The following is a 20,158-nucleotide window of genomic DNA, read 5'->3' on the forward strand; positions in this document are numbered from 1 at the left end:
GCACTGCACTGGAACTGTTCAGGAGAGAAAATAGACTCAATGTTATTGTGTGTTGTCCTATGATTTCCCTGCAGTATAACTTAGTGTGTAACTTTGGGCACTTACAGCACCAGTCAAATTTGGACACACTTTTCCATTAAATCCAATGGAAAAGTGTGCCCAAACTTTTGACTGGCAGTGTATTTTCAAATATACCCACTGCTGATTATGGGACTGGGGAACGAAGAACAAAACTGAACAGGGATGGTGATTCTGCTTAAAAAAAAAAAAAAAAAAATTACATATGTTTATATATATATATATATATATATATATATATATATATATATATATATATATATATATATATATATATATATATATATATATATATATATTATACTGTGTTGTTCTATTGTATTCTATTCTACAGTCATTTAGCAGATGCTTTTATCCAAAGCGACTTACATATGAGTGAGAACAACACAAGCACGAAGTCAAACAGTAGAGGACATCATAGGAAGGTGATAGTGGACTGTCCAGTTGGACGCAGGTCCTTCCATGAAGTGCTACAGGCTATTTTTTTTTGTTTGTTTGTTTGTTTGTTTGTTTGTTTACTCCCATATCTTTTTGTTTTTTCATTGTAAATTAATCACATTAAATATGAGAACAGTACATGGGTTCAGGTGGGTGCAACTTGGTCATATTGGACTTGTGCAGGACTTTTCCTAAGTTTATTGTGGTGTTCAGAAAAACCTATATTTCTCTGAACACATACTGCTGACTTTGTTTTTCCTCCTACCCAAACAATAATCTGCATCATTTCCGTCATCTTCTTCTCAATGTTTTGGTTGGCATTTGTCACTTTTTGTTTGGTCGCTAGATATTCTGTTTGCAAGTGAACTGAGACCTGAGGCAATCAAGCAGGCCAGAGTCAGCTTCTTTGGTTGGCATCATAATGCAGTTGGTGTTCACAACACCAGATGAATGTAAAACTACAGTCTGTTTAAAGCGGACCAAACAGCAGCAGAGAGAATGTGCCCCTACAGTGTAAATTGAAATAAATTAATTGGTGAACCAAAGAAGGAAGCTTCTCCTACCACTCATAATTGACAGCTGCTTTAAAAAAAAAAAAAAAAAAGTACTTTACTCATTTCTGCCTATTGTTTGTTTTCCGCTTTCTGTTTTCCTTCTTGGTCAATGGTCTTTATTGATATACTGTCCCAAATGCTGTTTCAACTGCAGGATATTGTCTGGGCAGGTTGAGCGCTCAAGATGGCACTATATATATATATATATATATATATATATATATATATATATATATATATATATATATATATATATATATATATATATATATGTTCAGTACATTGATGTAACTTTGCCATAAAAAATAAAACAGTGAAATAAACAGGGATCATATAAAAGCCATCTTCATAAGTATTTGTACTATTGTAGACTAAACTGCATAAACTGATGTCAAAACCGTTTACCATATCCTCAGAGAACATTTGCACTGAGCTTTATTATATATAATATTTACTGTAAATATAATACAATCCAATGTATCAGTCTAAAACTAGTGTGAAAGGCTTCTGATTGTGGCACTCAACAAACCTGCATTCTTCTTTAGGGTTTAGATGATGCTTCCTCTTTGCTGAGTTTGTTATCCCTTCACCCTTATTCTCTTAAATGCCCGTGAAGATAAGATGGCTGTGTGATTAGAGAGCCTGTACCTCCCTGCACAGAGTAGATACAGTGGAAGACAAGAGTCACAAGTGTGCCCGTAAGAGCTTTGTGGGTCTTAAATTTCAAAGGAAGATCAACACGGGCAGTGACAGTTCGGGAAAACTGCGTGGATTGACGTACTTATCACTGCAACATTTTAATCATGTCGTGTAAGAGATGAATGGTCACGAGAATCTGAATTCTTCATAAAGCTACTGACATTTGTTGTTACGCAAAATGCCCCTATCCATAAATAACGCAATTTGTCTTATTATGAGTGTGTGGATTTTGAATACAAGCAAGAAATCACCCTATCTTACCATGATCATGATTATGTGTATGTGTGTGCATATGTATTTGTGTGAATGTCAGTGAGATTTCTTTTTATTTTACACTTTAAAGAGGCCAAGAGTAATCATGCCAAGTACAAAGTATCAGACAAGGTACAAGGTTTTAATTGCTTTTCTTCACTAAATCTGTCAAATGGCTTGTTAATTGAGAAACATTACATTATTAACATTTGTAAATATAGTTTTATATTACTTTTTTTCACAGTTTTAAACAGAAAGTGCTCCCTGCGGTGAAGAAATTAAGTCTAATCCTGACATAACCAAGTTGCTCTAAAGTTATCACGTCTCACTGTAGTTTGTGTGTGCGTCTGGGTGTGCCTGAGACACACATGCCACACAGCCCTAATCACACATACACAGTCCACAAAGCAGCAGACATGCACACGCACATGCAAGTAATGAAAATTCAACAGATGATAGACAAAGCTCTATTGTGCCACATTAATAAGATTTAATACGGGGCTTTCTTTCCCTCCGACATTGGCAGACTAACTTGTTCTTATTGGCAAACTAATCTTGTGTCAGCATCTTCCAATCATGTCATCCACTAATTAACCTCTGCAAAAAGTCTTGACATAAACAAAAAGAGGGCACTGTTTGTTTACTTCAGTGTAGCAAAAGCATGAAACAACATCTGATAATGAAATCTTGATAGTGATCAAAGTATCACTGAAGTGCTGAGTGCACTTAAAACTGGACCGCTTGACAAAACAGAAAAAAGAAAAACGTTTTTGACCAATATAAGGCTATGCAACAACATATATATCATTTAACCAGGTAAATCTGGAAGATTACAAAACATTTGTTTCTCTTCTGGAGGCAGTTAGCAGTTTTAATCATGCTTCACTTTAATGCATGTCTGAGAAGTAATTGTCAAGTTTTTAAAGGAGTAACTGTTTGCATGGGTTTTCCTTCATTATATTTGCATTTTTATATCAGATATATCCTTTCAGTTATTTGTCTTCTTAAGCTTAATTGTGAAAGTAGATTTAATCTGTCTTCATGCACATTTTTTAAAGTGAATCTGAATAACTAATGTTAATCTATATAATATTTACAGTATCCTTCAAACTCATCGGGGACAGTATGCTGCTTTTTAAGCAATCTGAAACATCTAAATATTCACTCTATACATGTGAAGATTGCCTTACACTATGTAAACTGTGAACTGAAGTGAAAATAAGTCAGAAAAATGATCGATTTGTGATTTCATATAGCTTTTCTGTCAATCAAATGCATGAAAGTTTTGCATAGATCTTTTGGATGCATCACGAAAGATTTTTTTGAACTTATTTTATGTCTTGCATCAGGTTTGTCGGTACAATGCAGTCCTGCAATCTGCAATGGATGTTAGCACGTCTTGGCAATGCTTTCTCATTGAGATAAATTCCTGTGTAGTTTTGAAGCATTTGAAGTAATTCAGATTCCAATATTGGGGGTTCTGTGCCAGGGGGAGGCCTAAAGGCTTGCCCTACATCATTCATTATGCCTGTCCATCAAGCAACACAAGCTGCACTGCTCTGGAGCCATTCCAAGAGGGCTCTCGTCATTAGCTTGCCACTTGGTGGCCAATTGCTGGAGACAAAAGCTGCAGCCCACCCTTGCATGCTCTGATTGCCCTGGGAGAGAGAGAGTGGGAGATAGAGTGAGAGAGAGAGACAGAGAGAGAGAGTGGGAGAGTGAGGGAGAGAGAAAGAGAGAGAGGGGGAGAGAGAGAGGGAGAAAAAGAGGGAGAGGAAGGTTGGGGGCCTCCTTTTTGGCATGGCAGAACGTAGATTCCTATTGCAGGGCAGTTTTTGCTCTGTGTATCCAGGACAGAGATAAATGGGGTCTCTGTCAGTTCTGTATGTTTTCTCTTGCTCTATGTTTTGATGCATCTCCCTTTATTGTGATGGTTTTAGTCAGAGTAACAATTACCATCTATCTCAGACACCAAGAATATGCTGAAAATAAATTCTTAATTTTGCATATTTATTGTGTGTATTTCATTGTGTGGTTATCACATTCTTCATAGTTTTGCAATCCTTTGCGGATGACAGGTGTTCAATCCCTTAAATAAAGTAATCATTTCATGGTGAAGGATGGAAGAAATAACTGTCAAACCTGTAGACGCTCTCATAAAATAAGGGATCTATTGTCCACAATGCTAACATGACGTAATGACAGTCATTGAAAGGCTTGGACTCGTGATCATTGCTTTGGCACTTTTCTCAGTCATTCATTCTCGCTCTCTTGACTGGTGGATTTTGCCATGCTGTGATCCTCCTGCGCCTCCAAGGCCTCCGGTTATTTGGATATTGCATGGAGTCAAAGCTCTGTCAATCAGATAAGCAGTGACCTCGTAGACCCAGCAGATAAGACGTTACATGGCAAGAGGAAATGGCAGACAGCAGGGGACACAAGGCCTGACTATGAAGGCTCAGTCAAGCGAGACTGATCACAATTGTACCTCATACTCAAAAAAGGCTGCCAAGAATGAGAATTATATTGCTTCTGCCTTTTCGGCCTTGCAGTTTATATTGATTGAGTGATTGATTGAGCAAGGTGTTCCACTGATAAATGGCTGAAACTTTTCAATTAGGATGTTTTATAAAATTTCAGCTCCTACAAACCAACATTAGGACCCAAAGTTCTCAATATACTTTTAGCTTGGATTTCTCAGAAATGTTAGTAATCAGAGAAAACATCAGTTGTGAGTCAATTATCGCTGAGAAACCCCCACGTACAAAGCATTCATGCCAGATTTAACAGTCTCAATAAATTTTGCATGTAGGCTTTTTCAGAGTCGCTGTGATGGTAGGAATAAGACAAACTTACCACTCATTCCATTACACTGGCAAATTACAAAAGGATGAATGAAGGGGTGAGTTCTTGTTTAGGACGGCAGCTTTTGGGTGGTCCACAGGTTGGAAGCCCTCTGGGAGGGATCAAGGAGACCTCCACATGTAATACCCATAAGAAGACTTGTTGAAACAGGGTAGACACTAATTCAAATGCAACTCGGCCACAACTAGGAAAACAGTTTCTTTTCCACTGAAAACATGTCTTTCCACAAAGCTATTGCTTTTTTATAAGTAAATGATTGTGAGCTTCTGGAGAAATAAACTGTTTCAACCATGTCTGCGTAATATAAACTCCAGTGATAATTCATGTCTCACCACTGTTAAAGCCTAAAAATCTGAAAAAAACAAAAAAAAAATCAGCAATACACAATACAAACTGTTGATTTTTTAAAGAGTATCCCAAATACATAAACCACAGACTATGTGGGGGAAAGTTTGTTTTTATATCAACGCTCTGCCTCATATTCACACATACTTAGGTCTGGGAGCTGCCCAGGACGACCACAGTTCTCTGCTGCTGGCTACTGAGCTGATGGTTCAGTTCTTTTCACAAGAGACCCTTGGTGGTCATTGTTCAATCTGGGGAGAGAGGTACTCATTCAGCCCCTCCCCCCAACCCCCAAACACTTCAGCCACAAGTGCTACTCTCAATGAAAGGGTTACCACTCGGGAGAAAAGCCCATTAAACTCAGTTCACCTGTTGTTTTAAATCATGACATTAGGTTTTCCAAACTAATTCAACTCCAGTGTGATTTTTATGTCTTTATACTAGTTTGTATACTTGCATTTACAAATTGTATTCAACCTTTTGCTTCTTAACTTCTTAAACACTCAGTCCAATTAAGGGTTGCGGGGAAACTTAACTTATGAGAAACGATAAATGTATATTTCAATTGCTTACAAAATCTAATGGAATTATGCGTGGTGACGAGATCAATTTGCCCTTGACAAAGCTATAGTAATGTACTCATAGGATTCAGGTTGCAAAACGTAGTTCTGTAGGAATGCTGTCGATTATTGTGGTGATTTCCTCCCACTTCTCATCTTTTTTTACCAAAACACTTCATAATTTATAAAACATAATGTCTCAGAACTATTTACTTTGTATCTGTCTATATCAGTTAGAACATATGTAGGTGATCATGTTTCTAACTTACCAGTTATTAGTAAAACATTATTAAACACCTCCTGAAAAACAGTCTTTATTATTCTGTCATGCTACCATATAAAAAAAACTAAATCAGACTTAACAAAGGAATAGTGCAGTCTAATGTGTGTTAACAGACTTAACACTTGGGGAGTCTCTAAGTTCAAAGTAAATCAAAAGTAATCAAAATTAAGAGCTCACAAATTTCTCCACTGTGAGATCAAATAAAGTCTAAGTCTAAAACTGCAGGTTATTGAAGATTTCACTAAATTTGATGTCATATTCATACTGTTTTCAAAGACTGCATTAAACCTTGAGATTATGAATGACATTTAGAACGTGATGTTGAGTAAATATAAGTCTGCTTAGGCTGCAAAGAACCAAACGAAGTGTGTGCCTGCAGCGCCCTCTATTGTAAAGACTAAAGACAGACAGGTAGATGATGAATTACTGAATTATTTGGAAGGCTACATATGAAGAACAGATTGAGTTTTAACAGAAAAAAATGCGAAGAAAAACAACAACAACATAAGAAGAGAGAAAATAATTATTATAACAATATTAACATTATTAATAAAATAAGAAGAAGAAGAGACTTGCGAGGGACTGGCGAGCTGTCCAGGGTGTACCCTGCCTCTTGCCCGAAGGCTGCTGGGATGGGCTCCAGGTTCCCCGCGACCCTTAATCGGATAAAGCGGTTTCAGACATGAATGAATGAATGAATGAGAAGAAAAAGACATTCCTTTTTTAATTTCAGATTTTCCAAACAGGGACCACTTTCCCTGATCTAAAAGGTGGCACTTTCACATTTCTGATTGTAAAACAAAGTCAGTGTATTTCTATTTAGTGTTGTATTTTTAACTCGTTCCTTCTCATTATTGCTTTTATATGTAAGCATTTCACTTATGTTGTTCTTGTTTTACTGCTTCAAAACTTGTCCAGCCTGCTTTGTTGTTCCATGTCTCATTTTCTTTTCTTTTCCTTGTTTTTTTTTTTTTTTGTTTGTTTTACATTGACTGTATTTACTGTATATAAAATGTGCACATGAGTAATACCATTTTTGGAGCTGCTGCAAATCATATTATTAGCAGTATGATTAAACATATGTAAGTCATAATAAATATAATAAAGTATAAAAACATTTGTAAAGATTCCTAATTTACTTTAACTGCAAGTTTGAGTTTAGTATATAACATATTGGCAAGGGTTTATATCAGGGTGTCCAAAGTCTGTCCTAGAGGGCTGCTGTCCTGCAGGTTTTCAATGTGTCCTTGTTCCAACACACCTGGCTCACACTGAATGGATCCAGCAGACTATGAAGTTCTGCACAATTAATGATTAATTTGAATCCGCTGTGTTAGAGCAGGGATGCATGGAAAACCTATAGGACTGTAGCTCTCAAGGACGGGAGCTGTACGCCAATATTTATATGCAGAGGTGTATAAAGTAGAAGTAGAAGTAAAGAAAAAGTCCTGCTATGTTTTTTTTTATCTACTGATGCATTCAGAACAGGTTTTTTTTCCCCCACTAATAGGCTCATCTACCTTGCAGTGGAGCTGAGCTAAATAAATTAACCTGCTTTAGTGACAAGTTGGAAAGAGCTGCCAGACAGGACTTTTACTTTCTACTTTCACTATTTACACTTCTGATTATATATAAATTTCACTGCCTTCAGCACTACATGCCAACTTATGCATCCATAAGTGCAGCAGTCCGATGTCCCATATTATTCTATTTCTTGCTTGTGCTGTTGTCGCTCTCAGTTGCTTTGGAGAATAGTGTATATATATATATATATATATATATATATATATATATATATATATATATATATATATATATATATATATATATATATATATATATATATATATATATATGTGTGTGTGTGTGTGTGTGTGTGTGTGTGTGTGTGTGTGCGTATGTGAGCATGTGAGTTTATTTATTTATTTTTTTTAGTTTTTAATTAAACAGTGCAATTGGAGGGGTAAATAAACAGTGTCTTTGGTCTTTGTCACATCACAAGAGCAAAATGTACCACTTGCTCCTGCCACTTCACAATTTCAGGTCATGTAGTAATGCTGTTTAAATTCACTTTATCTGAAATATTTCAAATGGATAAAAATGCAGCTTGGCAAGGTACAGTTGTGCTCATATGTATTCATACCCTTTCATTAAAGGCTGAATTTACAACAGTCACTCAAATAACTGGGGGAAAAAAGGAACAATAACTAAAAATTTGCAAAAATATAATTTAGTAATATAAGACACTCTTTTCTCATTTAATTGAGTTTAAGAAAGAAAAACAAAACACAAAACAAATTGGTCCTTGACAAATTAGAGCATTTTCTGTTGAACAGTGGGACAAAATACCTGTCAACAGGTGCAGAAGTCTGACTGAGAGGAACAGAAAACACCTGACTGTAGCGGAAACATTAAAGGATTGTTCAACAAAATATTAGTCTGAGTGATGTAATGTGTAATAAATTATCTTATTTGTTTGCTTTAAAAAAAAAAATCTATTGAACCCGAATTGGAAAATAATGTCATGGTATTCATAATTTTTTTTTATTTATCATTACTTTAGTCAATTTCAGCTTATTTTACAGGCAGCTGTTTTTCCCTTCTTTTATGAAAGGGGATGAATAAATACGAGCTCCTACATGTTTTATGTCGTCTCTTATTTTCTGTTTTTTACCCGCCACGATTTGCAGAAAATGATACTTCCGGTTTACCCGGAAGTTAGCATAATTCCCAAAGATGGCGGAGCAAGGTCCGATGGCCATAGCGATGCGACTACGAAATCAGCTACAGTCCGTTTACAAACTGGACCCACTACGGAACGAGGTGAGTGGCTGTATTAGTCAAGCTCGCCTGGGCTGGAGGAAAACGCATGGGGCTTGAAAGATGGTCTCCGCGGAGCCTGGCGGTGAGGGACGGAGAGCGATGCTGAAGCGCTGCGAGGAGAGACGTGCTTGAGCATGCGTAGATATGACGAGCTCCAACCGTGTTGTTCGGAGCAACGTGCATAAAACCTCTCAACTAACACTTATTAGCCCTTTTCTGACCATACTGTCAACATATCTTGAATAAAACTGGGAGTTTTCTTGTAATTCAGGCGTGATTAGAGGGATTTGGGGCGGTAAAGACGGCGGCTCTGTGGTGGTTCTCACTCGGTTTGTTGTATAATGAAGTAGCGGCGGTCCGTCTGGAGCTCCCGCTGTTTTGCGCTTAGTTTCATCATGTTGGAGTTTTACGATTCTTTAAGCGTAGAGTTTCTTCTCGTTTCAGATCCAAATGTGTAACAACAGTACTTTATCTCAACCAGCTCTTTCATAGAAAATATCAGCAACCTTGTAGCTCATCTTTCATACGAGAATGACTTTATTTTTGGGTTGTGTAAACCAGTATTTTTCAGCCTTTTTTTGAGCCAAGGCACACCTTTCCTCACTGAAGAATCACACCACAAACCACAATGGTTTTTTTTTTCTTTAAAAAGTCCATATTATTAACATAAAGTCCATCTCGTCAAAGCCTTTTGAATAGAAATCAGATAAACACAAGAAGATGGACTTTTATTATCTTTCACTGGGGCCTGTTTGGATGAACACAGAGCTGCTTTTTAGACCAATTAGGTGAAATTGGGTAATTTCTCAGGGCACACTTAACGTTAAACTTAAAGCTGGGTTCTCAAATCCTGAATTATAGAAAAAGATCTCACTGGCTGGGCTGGAAACGAAATGGTGAGAACTTTCCTTGCAGTAATCACAAGGTTTGGAAGTGCTCCTGCATGGCTTCAAGTTAAAAGTGAGCCCTGCACCTCATCAGTAAGATACTTGTCATGTCCACGAAAAGAAGAAAAGAACAAGAGAACATCCTGCGACCCACTTACACTAAATAAATATCCATCCATCCATCCATTTTCTAAACCGCTTAATCCAATTCAGGGTCGCGGGGAAGCTGGAGCCTATCCCAGCTGGCTTTGGGCGACAGGCAGGGTACACCCTGGACAGCTCGCCAGTCCATCGCAGGGTTAAATAAATATCCACCTGCATGATATTTATTTTATGTAATTATTACCTGCAAAACGTTGTTTTTGAGGTAGTATGGCCCCAAAGCGACATTTTTGGTGTGCTTGCTGGTGTTTGGACATTGGCTTTGGGTTCTGTCGGCGGCAGTGTGAAGCCCCTGCAGAGCTGGCACTATTGGCAGCTCAACATGTAGACGTGTGATCATCCTGACATTATTTTTTTTACATCTAACTGGTGCTTTTTGCTGAATGTTGCCATTTGAAGCACTAAGTGGCAAAGTTTGTGTGTGTGGGAGGCAGAATGCTTCGCTCTGCAGGGTTAAGTCACTGCCTTCAAAAAGTGTCATTGTGCAAAGGAGTTTTCTCATATGTCATGTTTATGTCAGTTTTCATTGTATAAAAGTAGTATCCACATGAAGTAGTATTGTTATATTAAATCAAATATGCTCTTTTAACTGGTTTTAACCAAGGGATGCACCAATACTAGTCACAAAACCAGTACAAGTATGAAAAAATAAAAACCCAAAAACTAGGGCTGTCATACTTATCACCTTCATGCAAAGAAAGTAATCAGTTGAATTCATACATTATTTGTATTTAATACATTAATATGTAAAAAAAAAAACCAAAAACAAACATTCATTACTCATACAACAAGTCTGAATTTGGTTTTATCTCAGGGAGAGAACCTTATTTTGATCATGTTGGTCCTCTGTGAACCCAATCCTCCAAATAAACACTATTTTTTAATTAAATTTATGATGCTTTTTAAGACTTAAATATATAACTTTTATTGTTTGGTGTCCAGAAACATTTATAGCTTCTATCTAAATTATACAAATTTTGCATTATCTCAGCAAGAAAAAGCGCATTTTGGTCACGTTATCAAAGCTGTGAACGTAATCCACCTAAAAACACTATCATCAAATATGTGAAGATTCTGCACATTTTCAAGTTTTGCATTTAGAAGTTGGCCAAAATGATACATTTTAGATATTACACAATTAACTACTCAGTTGTACTCCTTACCAGTGAACTGTAATGGACTTTATTAATCCTAATATTGGAGCTGGGTATCGGCAAGTATTCAAATGTTCACTCAGTTTGAAAAAAAAGTGGTATTAATACATCCCCCTTTCTAGTCTTGCAGCCTATTATTTTACGTGCAATTGGACTGAAGAAAAACATTTGAAAAGGTAGGGTAAAGGTTTAATTAGACTCAGGTGATGTTTCTAGTTAAATTTCAGAACAGGTTTGTTAAATGGGCCTTACTTCTGTTTTAATTTTGTCTGGGTTTTACAAACGCCTTTACTGCGTGTTTCTTATTCATATACACACTCATACAGTGTATTGACCAACGGATACTTTGACACATGGCAGGACCAAGGATCAATAAAATGAATCTATTAAGTGAAGTGGCTTCAGAGGGTATAATTATACTCATTCAGCATAAGATATTATGCACATGATCCAAAAGACACACTCAAGTGTTAACTTATAGTTAACACAAATCATGTTCTTCAAAATTTGCATGATATTCTCTCTCTCTCTCTCCTTTTTAACAATAATTTCTACTTTTTATCTTTAACAGGAAGAAGTGAAGATAAAGATTAAGGACCTGAATGAACACATTGTCTGCTACCTCTGCGCGGGCTACTTCATAGATGCCACAACAATTACAGAGTGTTTGCACACCTGTAAGTCTATGAATCTTATGTTTTAATGTCATGTAAAAGAAAAACTAAAAAAAACATGCAACACCAGATTTGGCAACGTGCCCAGCAGGGTTGTAAAAAATCATATCTAATTTAAACATTTCTCTATCCTCAACAGTCTGTAAAAGTTGTATTGTAAAATACTTGCAAACCAGCAAATATTGTCCGATGTGCAACATCAAAATCCATGAAACGCAGCCCTTACTCAACCTCAAGCTGGACCGTGTGATGCAAGACATTGTCTTCAAACTGGTGCCTGGACTACAAGAAAGTAAGTTCTCCGCTTGTCGATCTGCTTGGTTTGAGTTATTTTTGCTAATGTACATTTTGGCTTGTGGATTGCCTGACTCCCTTGTCATGTTTGTACATTTTGTGGTTGTATTTGATCAGGTGAAGACAAAAGAATAAAGGAGTTTTATCAGTCACGAGGTTTAGAGAGAGTCATTCAGCCAGGAGGAGACGGTAAGGCTTCATCCCCGAATCATGTCTGAGTGTATTTTAAATTTGAGCCTACTTTTGACTGCTACTGGTAAAGCCTGAACTATTTAAAAAATATTTATAATTAGTTTATTTGAAAAATATCACGATGGCATTTGCTATTTCATCTTATAGATGTAAGCTTTCACTAAATAGTGATAGAGGAATATATGTATAGCATGAGATAAAATATTACCACGTGAGATGACATTAAAATATGAATTGCCGTATATTTTACCACAAGGAGCAAAGTTGAGATATTAACAGCTTCTCCTACCAACAGCAAGATGCAATCTGTGGCCAAAACACTGAAGCCTGAAGGTTTCGTTTCCTTTAGAACAGGTTTATACTTTGGCCCTGTCTTTAACACTAAACAGCTTGTTGTTAATCGTCTTATTTACACTACTATGGGTCATTTTGCTCTACATGCTTTCTTTATTTAACACATCAGAGTTCTGGTCCGATGCACAATCAGATATTCTAACAGAAAACACATGTTGGAAAATAGGTCTCAGGCAAAAAATCAGTGTTTATAAAACTTTGGTAACAGCTTCATGTCCATCACGGGTATGCAGCGACACAAGCTGAATCTACCCATTACTGTAGTAGTGGAGATGTATTTAGACCTAAAATGGATTTGGTATTCTTTGTAGGTTTTATTCATATTAGCACATTATCAGAGATCTGAACATTTCAGTCATTTATTGCAAATTAATGTGTGATGACATTTAAAAAAAGAGATGCGACTTTAGGGCTAAGTGTGTCGGTCAGACATTTAAAAAAAGAGATGCGACTTTAGGGCTAAGTGTGTCGGTCACATGATGTCGCACAAGAAGGACGTCAGGGATTATGACTGTGGATTTGTACAACCTGAACATTTTTAATTAAAAAACGATTAATTAGCTCTACTAGTGGTGAAAAGTTTCAGTGCCAGGTGCTTTAACAACAGCGTGTAAATGAATTACTTTTAAAGTTAACCCTTTCCTCTTTTTGGTCCAGATGTATCAGATGGTACTGGCTTGCCTTATACAAGCTTTGACCACTCAAAAGCGCACTTCTACAGATACGATGAGCAGGTCTCGCTGTGTTTAGAAAGGCTAAGGTAAGCTGGGCTTTCTTTATTTTGTTTTGAAGTGGTTATGTTCAAACTTAATGATTTTTTTTTTAAAACGACCAATTATAGAGTAAACATGCAGAGAAATAAATTGGAATATGTATTATGTTTCAAGATAAACAAAGCACTCTTTAAAGCCTCAGACTTCTCTGGTTTGTCTTTGCAGTTCTTCACTTGCTGGAAAGGATAAAACAAAACTTACTCTTCAGGTAAGGCTTTCCCTTAAGCTGTGTTGTGGGAATTGTTGTTGTGGAAGCTTTTCGCAAAGAAAAGAAAATATACAGAAGATATTTTGAGTGCAGTTTTGAAGTAATTTCTACCCTTAAATTCATAGTTTAAACACAAACAAAAAACACTTAGCTGAGTTAAAACTGCAGCAACAGCACAATCCAGCTCTGAAGATCTGCATTGTCTGGCTAATGTTGAGGCATCATGCCTGCAGATGAACAAGGATAACTGGGAGAAGCACATAACCGAGGCAAATAATCACTCTTCATTTAACTAAAAGCCCTTCCAGTGCATAGTAGCTTGACGTGCCACAGCTGTATTATGTGTGTCCATTTAGGTAATAGCAGTTATAATATAAAGCAATAATAAAAAAGAAAAATCGCAATTAAATGTTCTTCCCATCTTGTTCAGCACCCACCCTGCGCTTTGATGAGCATAGAAAGTGTGTTTGTCAAAAAACATGTTGACCATCTGAAAATTAGACACAAATATGAGAGTTTTTAAACACACTGATGGAGTTGAACATGGAAAGAGTCACGCATCAGCAAGGAGCAGCGGGAGTATTTCTCCTTGGTAAAATGCCGAGATCGTCACGTCCACCACAGGATCACACACGGCTAATCAGCAGTCATGGGGGTAATTGTTGAGTTGTTACAGTTTAAAATTGATCCAATATTTGACACATCAATATGTTATCTTAGATCTGACTTCCAAAAAATATTTAGAACGACTCCACTCATTAAAACCGTCCTTCGAGACATTTTAGGAGTTGGACTCTTTCCTCTCCTCAGTGCTTTTTGTTTTAATGTTTCTGTCAATTATGGAAAATTATTCTGAGATCAGGTTTAAAAAGATGTGACTTCACAGCTGACAGTAGCTGCTCCCCGACAGGTGTGAAGCCCATCCGAGAATATGAGGAGGGAGAGTAACTCATACTTTCTCTGCACCTTTGCACAGCCAGTTATTCTGTGGCAGCTGCTTCTCGAGTGGATGATAATATGTCAGTTATGGGAATGAAACGCAGTGTAAATCTGATGTAAATAAATTTGAGACTCAGAGCAAAATCATGGCTGGATGCCTTTTTGTTTTTCTTTATACTCAAAAATAGGACCGTATAGTCGTACAAAATAGACTACAGGACATTTGTCTGCAGCAAGTGCATTTGGAAAACCCAGATCCGGCCCATGTAAAATGTTCAATTAATGTCATTCTTGGTGATTGGCTAATCACAGTGACTTAAATTGCTATTTTAATTTCAAAAGGATTTATCATTTAACACTAGGGTTTACCTCTACAAGCTCACATTCATGTATAGAGGATATAGTTCCTGGAAGCAGCTGGCTCAGGTTTCAGGCTCAGGACTTTTGGTGTATTTTACCCTATTATTGTAGCTTTGCATCCCAGCATTTCAGAGTCATCGTTTTATTCACTTTGATATTAAGGGTTAAATCAAATCAAGAATAATCCCTTTCTCATCAGAATAAATCAATGGTGCATGTATATCTTTTTTTTAAATAAAAGAATCAATGTTTCTTTTATTTGAGTAGAAATTTGACACTTATGAGCCTGTAACAACTAGAGTAATATTGATTCAGAATTTAATACAAACTATTATGTGAAAAATCAGACTAAACCGATCATTCTTATTTGTCTTTTCCCTTCACCTGCTGCAATGATTTTGTTCCTCCAGCAGATGGCGCCCTTGTTTAACCTGGTTTGACCTGGGATCCTCCTAAACATGACAGAAGCAGAATTGTACCTTATCAGTTGTCATTGGGCGAATAGCTGCTTGTATGGTGCTGCTCGTCATCAGACCCTTTGCTGTCAGTTCTTTCCAAAATATCAAAAACAGATGTTTAAAAATGGAAATGATATCATATTTTACAGAACGCACATGTTGTTTAAAACAAACTTACAGCTTTGTGTGTTTTGGTTTTTAATCTGGTTTTATTGTGTGTGTGTGTGTGTGTGTGTGTGTGTGTGTGTGTGGTTTTTTTTTTTTTTTTTTGTTGTTAAAGAATATTCAGAACCAGCCAAAAGCGAGGACCGGGGGGCGTTAACAGCATAGACATCTGGTGACTCATAGAAGCGTTATTACACTGTTATATACCCACCTCCTCTTTGAACACTATGCAAAGTTAAAATGTTTATTGTAATCTTGAAATGTGTAATAGGAACACACAGCTCTTTTTGTTCCATTCCTGACCCTTTTATATGCAGTTGTTTTTCACTTTAACCTCTTTGCAACCTTATAAATCAGATTAGTTACTGATGAGAACCCTCATAAATACATAAAAACAAATCACACTCTTGGGTGTAATGTTGAATCAGTTTGCTAAAGCAAGCTGTGTGCTTGCAGGGCTCTGGATTTCAATTTGACTTCTTTGTTGCCTGCCATCCTCTACACTGCATGTCCAAATTATACTCACGGTTTTTACTGAGGTGTAAATTCACTAGAACAAATTTGAGCCCATGCATTAAAAGAAATATTGTGGTCTTGCTGTGCAGGTTTTGGGGAAAAGGAGGTTTAGTTCGTACGGCTTAGGAGTGTGTAATAAGTCAGTCGGGAGCGGAAAACATCCAGCAGTAAGCGCGGTCTTTCTTCACTGTAAATCTAATTTTAACAGGAAATTACCACACCCTGGTCGTACAGTTACCTCGTTGTTGGGTTTGAGTTTCTTGGGCTGGAAATGTGTTTTGTCATTGAACTCTGGGCTGCAGTTTAACTCTGAATGGACATTGCAAACACTTTAATACTTGAACATTTAATACTTTAATGTAAAGATTTAAGAAGGCTTCTTAAAGACATGGCAGCATGTACTTCTAGTTTTACTGGGACATTTATAACTTCTGGGCTTATTTAATTATTTATTTCAGCATTTTCTTTCCAGGGTCTACCATATTTTAAACTGTATTTGATACTGTTAAAACACTGTCTGCACGTCCAAAAGTTAAATGAGGGATATTCCTCCATGGTACGGTAACATGTTAAACAGCTGAGTAAATTGGACAGCTTATACTACAGTATAAACATGAAATTTTCAGTGAAAACTCTCCAGTGAAAACAAGTTGAGGCAATAAATTTTAATTATGCAAGTAGACATAATTTAAGATCCTTCTCCCTCTTGAATGTGTCAGCTATGATCACATTGCTTGTCTAAAAGTTTGCATCTCCTTGTTTAATCTTTTCTCTGCAGCAGAAGTTTGTGCGCTGTTCTGTTCGAGCGGAGGTGAGGCACCTGCGGAAAGTGCTTTGTCACCGGTTAAACGTAGAAAAACATCAGGTCAGTATCAGATTTTTTATAAATATTTATTCATTTTATACTCTGCTGCAAAAATTTAAATCTGTTACAGCCAACATTACTTCATGCCACAGAAATACAGCAAAACGGAGAAAATTTGGTTTTTATTATGATTTACTGGATAAAAGTTTGTGTTATGTGTCTTTAATTGCCATGTGCAGCACTTTGAAAGAGCTTTATTACTAACATTATTATTATTAGATGTCAAGCTAAAACTTTAGTGCATTGTTCTTGATAATCTGTACAAAACGGCCCTAAAACATGTTAACAAGACAGATTCTTTGTTATTAATGAAAAAAAAAAAAGAAATATCTACTTGCACAAGACATGTATTTTGTTAATAATTTATCCAGCATTTGTAAGGGGTCATACTTATATTTATGTAAAGATGACATTGTTCGCTCACTTGTAACTTCTTTCTCGAATGTTGCTCTGTGTTGCTGACATGCTGCTGTTCTGATTTGTCATGCAAAGGCACTTTATATAGCACATTTGTTGCTCGGCTAGGCAACTAAGTAAAAATTCATCTAAACCATCTGTTTATTTGATGCAGTCTTTTCCATGTAGATTTTTTTCAAATGTTTGGAAATTTAAGTTTCTCCTAAATAAATGGGAACACATAAATTAAATTACTATATTATTTTAAATTGTTTGTTTTTAATTTCACTTTCATAATAACCGCTCATCAATTATAAAAATATCAGTAACAAAAAATTCAGTTAGCTCCTAGGGCTAAAAATGCTAATTAATTGTAATCAAGTAATCGGTCAAGTAATCGTAATATAGATTTGAGTTCATATTGCCCAGTCCTACCCTAAACTAAATATATGTTATGCTACCATGTTGCTTGCTGAACAAGATATTTTCTATTCTATTCTATTCTGTAGTCATTTAGCAGACACTTCTATCCAAAGCGACTTACATAGGAGAGTGAGAACAACACAAGCAAGAAATCAAACAAAAGAGGACATTATAGGAAGCCACTAGTCAGATTGCTGCAGTCCAGTTGAACACAGGTGTTGACATCTAGTGCTACATGCTTTTTATATATATATATATATATATATATATATATATATATATATATTATAGTCTTTCTTCAAAAGAGCTGGATATGTAAATTAAAAACATTAAAACTGATGGCTAAAATGTTTTTAAAATATTTATATATGGCTACAATTTAGCCATCAGTTTTAATGTCTGTAATTTACATATCCAGCTCTTCGAGAGAGAGAGAGAGAGAGAGAGTGAGAGTAACATTTCAGAAGAAGCATTTGGTTTTCAGGTGTATCTTGAGCTTTTTGGCATTTTTAAGCAGTAAGCAACTCTATTCAGTCGCAGTCAAATATTTAGAGCTGCTGGCATTCCTTCTTTGTTTTCAATTAAAACAAATAGAAATGCCTATGGACTACTTTTGTTTGTCATCTTTGTTTTTCAGTTAATGGCTTAGTTGTGTTTTGGAATCATTTCCTCTTATCAAACCTTTTGTTAATCTCCGAGGAGTCTGTCAGATCATGCTTTAAAAACTCTCATATTCTAAAAAGTTAACAAAGAGTTTAAAGGATCTGCAGCCTTTAAATAAAGTCCCGGGTTTTCTGCCTGGACTTATCTCATGTGAGAATGACTGGACTACACAATCCTTTTCCAGACGGTGGATATTCTGTTGAGAATTGATAACTTCCTGTTGAGGGTCTTGCATGCAGTGGGGCTGTTTTGGATAACCTGTTCCAGTAATTGAGTGATAAATATAAACGTGCTGAGTTTACAGCTGTGACAGCGCCATCACAACAAAGATGACAGAATTTGTTTTAAGTGAAGAAAAAAGGTCCTCTCGCTAACATCAAATAAGTTTCACTGATTAACATTTTCACAGATGTTCTGTCAGATTGCCCTTTTCATCTGCTTGTGTGGTCTTCTTATAGGTCCAGATGTTGTTCAATAACGAGTCCCTGCCTGATCACATGACCATGAAACGGTTATGGCTCTCACATTGGTTTGGCAAGGTACAGTACAGCTACTGTCAGCTACAGTGCCAATAAATGTCATATATTTCTTCACACTTGAGAAAACTTTCTTTGTGCTGTGATTTTATTTCAAAATCTACTAAATAATCACCAAGTAATGAGATGTGGAGCTGTAAAGAAGTCACTTGTCACATGCATGCCCGTGTGAGTATTTTCATCACGTGTAACGTTTTAAATCTGTTTCTTTCCCCAGGCCCAACCATTAGTTCTTCACTACACCATCAAGGATAAAAGGACCAGATAGGACTTGTTTTCTGTTAAATGGCAGCTGTACATATTTTGTACAATACATATTCTATTTTAATAGTGTTTGTGTACATATACTTATTTTCCTTGTTTTGTATTTTTGAAAATAAATTTTAAATGGGAAAAACAAATTTGTTTACTGGGTGTGCTTTCACTGACGTTAGTCAAAGCAGCTTAGATTATTGTATTTGTCACCTGATGGGTCCTGTATGGTGTCATCCTTTTTAAGGTTCTTTTTCTGTCTTTAGTTAACATAATGAAATTATATACTGATTATCTCATATTATGCTAATTCTATTAATGCTCATTTTCCCTATAATTTAATTTTTCATTTGGGAATTCACATAATATTTACTCAGAACTACAAGATGGTTGCATAAAGAACATAGTAAAGGGTTTTTATTCATGTGGCTGCCGATGCGTTCACTGTTTCCGTCAATGAAGGGAAACTTGAGTAACTTTCCATGCATGTGATATGTCATAAGAGAAGTTACTAAAACAGTTTGGTATCCTTTTAGTATAGAAGGTAGTGCAAAATGTTACAAAATTTTTACTGCAAGTTGATGCTGTGTAGCACATAATTCTGCTATAAAACAATATTTCACCCGTTGGCAGTGTCAGCTTCCTGAGATTAGATCATTTTTGCAAAGTGTTGAAATTCACCACATTTTTTCACACAATTTGAATCCTGGAAGAATCTGCTTGATGAATGAAAAATTTACATTAATATTGTTAACAAATCCAAAAAGAAAGCGATTGCAACAATATTTTCTTCCAGCCTATAATTAAAAGTAGATGCCACTAGCAGTAGTTGCAGTTCTGATCCTCTACGGAAATGTCTGTATCAGTTTACGCATCTGGAAACTACATAGGTCCCCGTTCTTCCCAAAACTGCTCCGGTTGCATGAGGACATGAAGTCTTTTTAAGATCCTGCTACACATTGTAGGCTCTGCCCTGACCAGTCACTCTTT

At 36.3% G+C, this 20,158-nt stretch overlaps 1 protein-coding gene across 1 annotated transcript; it reads left to right on the forward strand.

The window, feature by feature from the left end:
- The first annotated feature begins 8,807 nt into the window (after window positions 1–8,807).
- On the forward strand, window positions 8,808–19,208 carry pcgf1 (polycomb group ring finger 1). The gene is made up of 9 exons (XM_079250539.1): window positions 8,808–8,897; window positions 11,672–11,777; window positions 11,914–12,066; window positions 12,186–12,257; window positions 13,272–13,374; window positions 13,553–13,595; window positions 16,812–16,898; window positions 18,839–18,919; window positions 19,134–19,208. The coding sequence occupies exons 1-9, from the start codon at window positions 8,811–8,813 to the stop codon at window positions 19,182–19,184; spliced, it is 783 nt and encodes a 260-aa protein (XP_079106665.1). The 5' UTR covers window positions 8,808–8,810; the 3' UTR covers window positions 19,185–19,208.
- Window positions 19,209–20,158: the final 950 nt, after the last annotated feature.

The sequence above is a fragment of the Telmatherina bonti genome (assembly GCF_933228915.1).
Source record: "Telmatherina bonti genome assembly, chromosome: 12".
In the NCBI taxonomy this organism is placed as follows: domain Eukaryota; kingdom Metazoa; phylum Chordata; class Actinopteri; order Atheriniformes; family Telmatherinidae; genus Telmatherina; species Telmatherina bonti.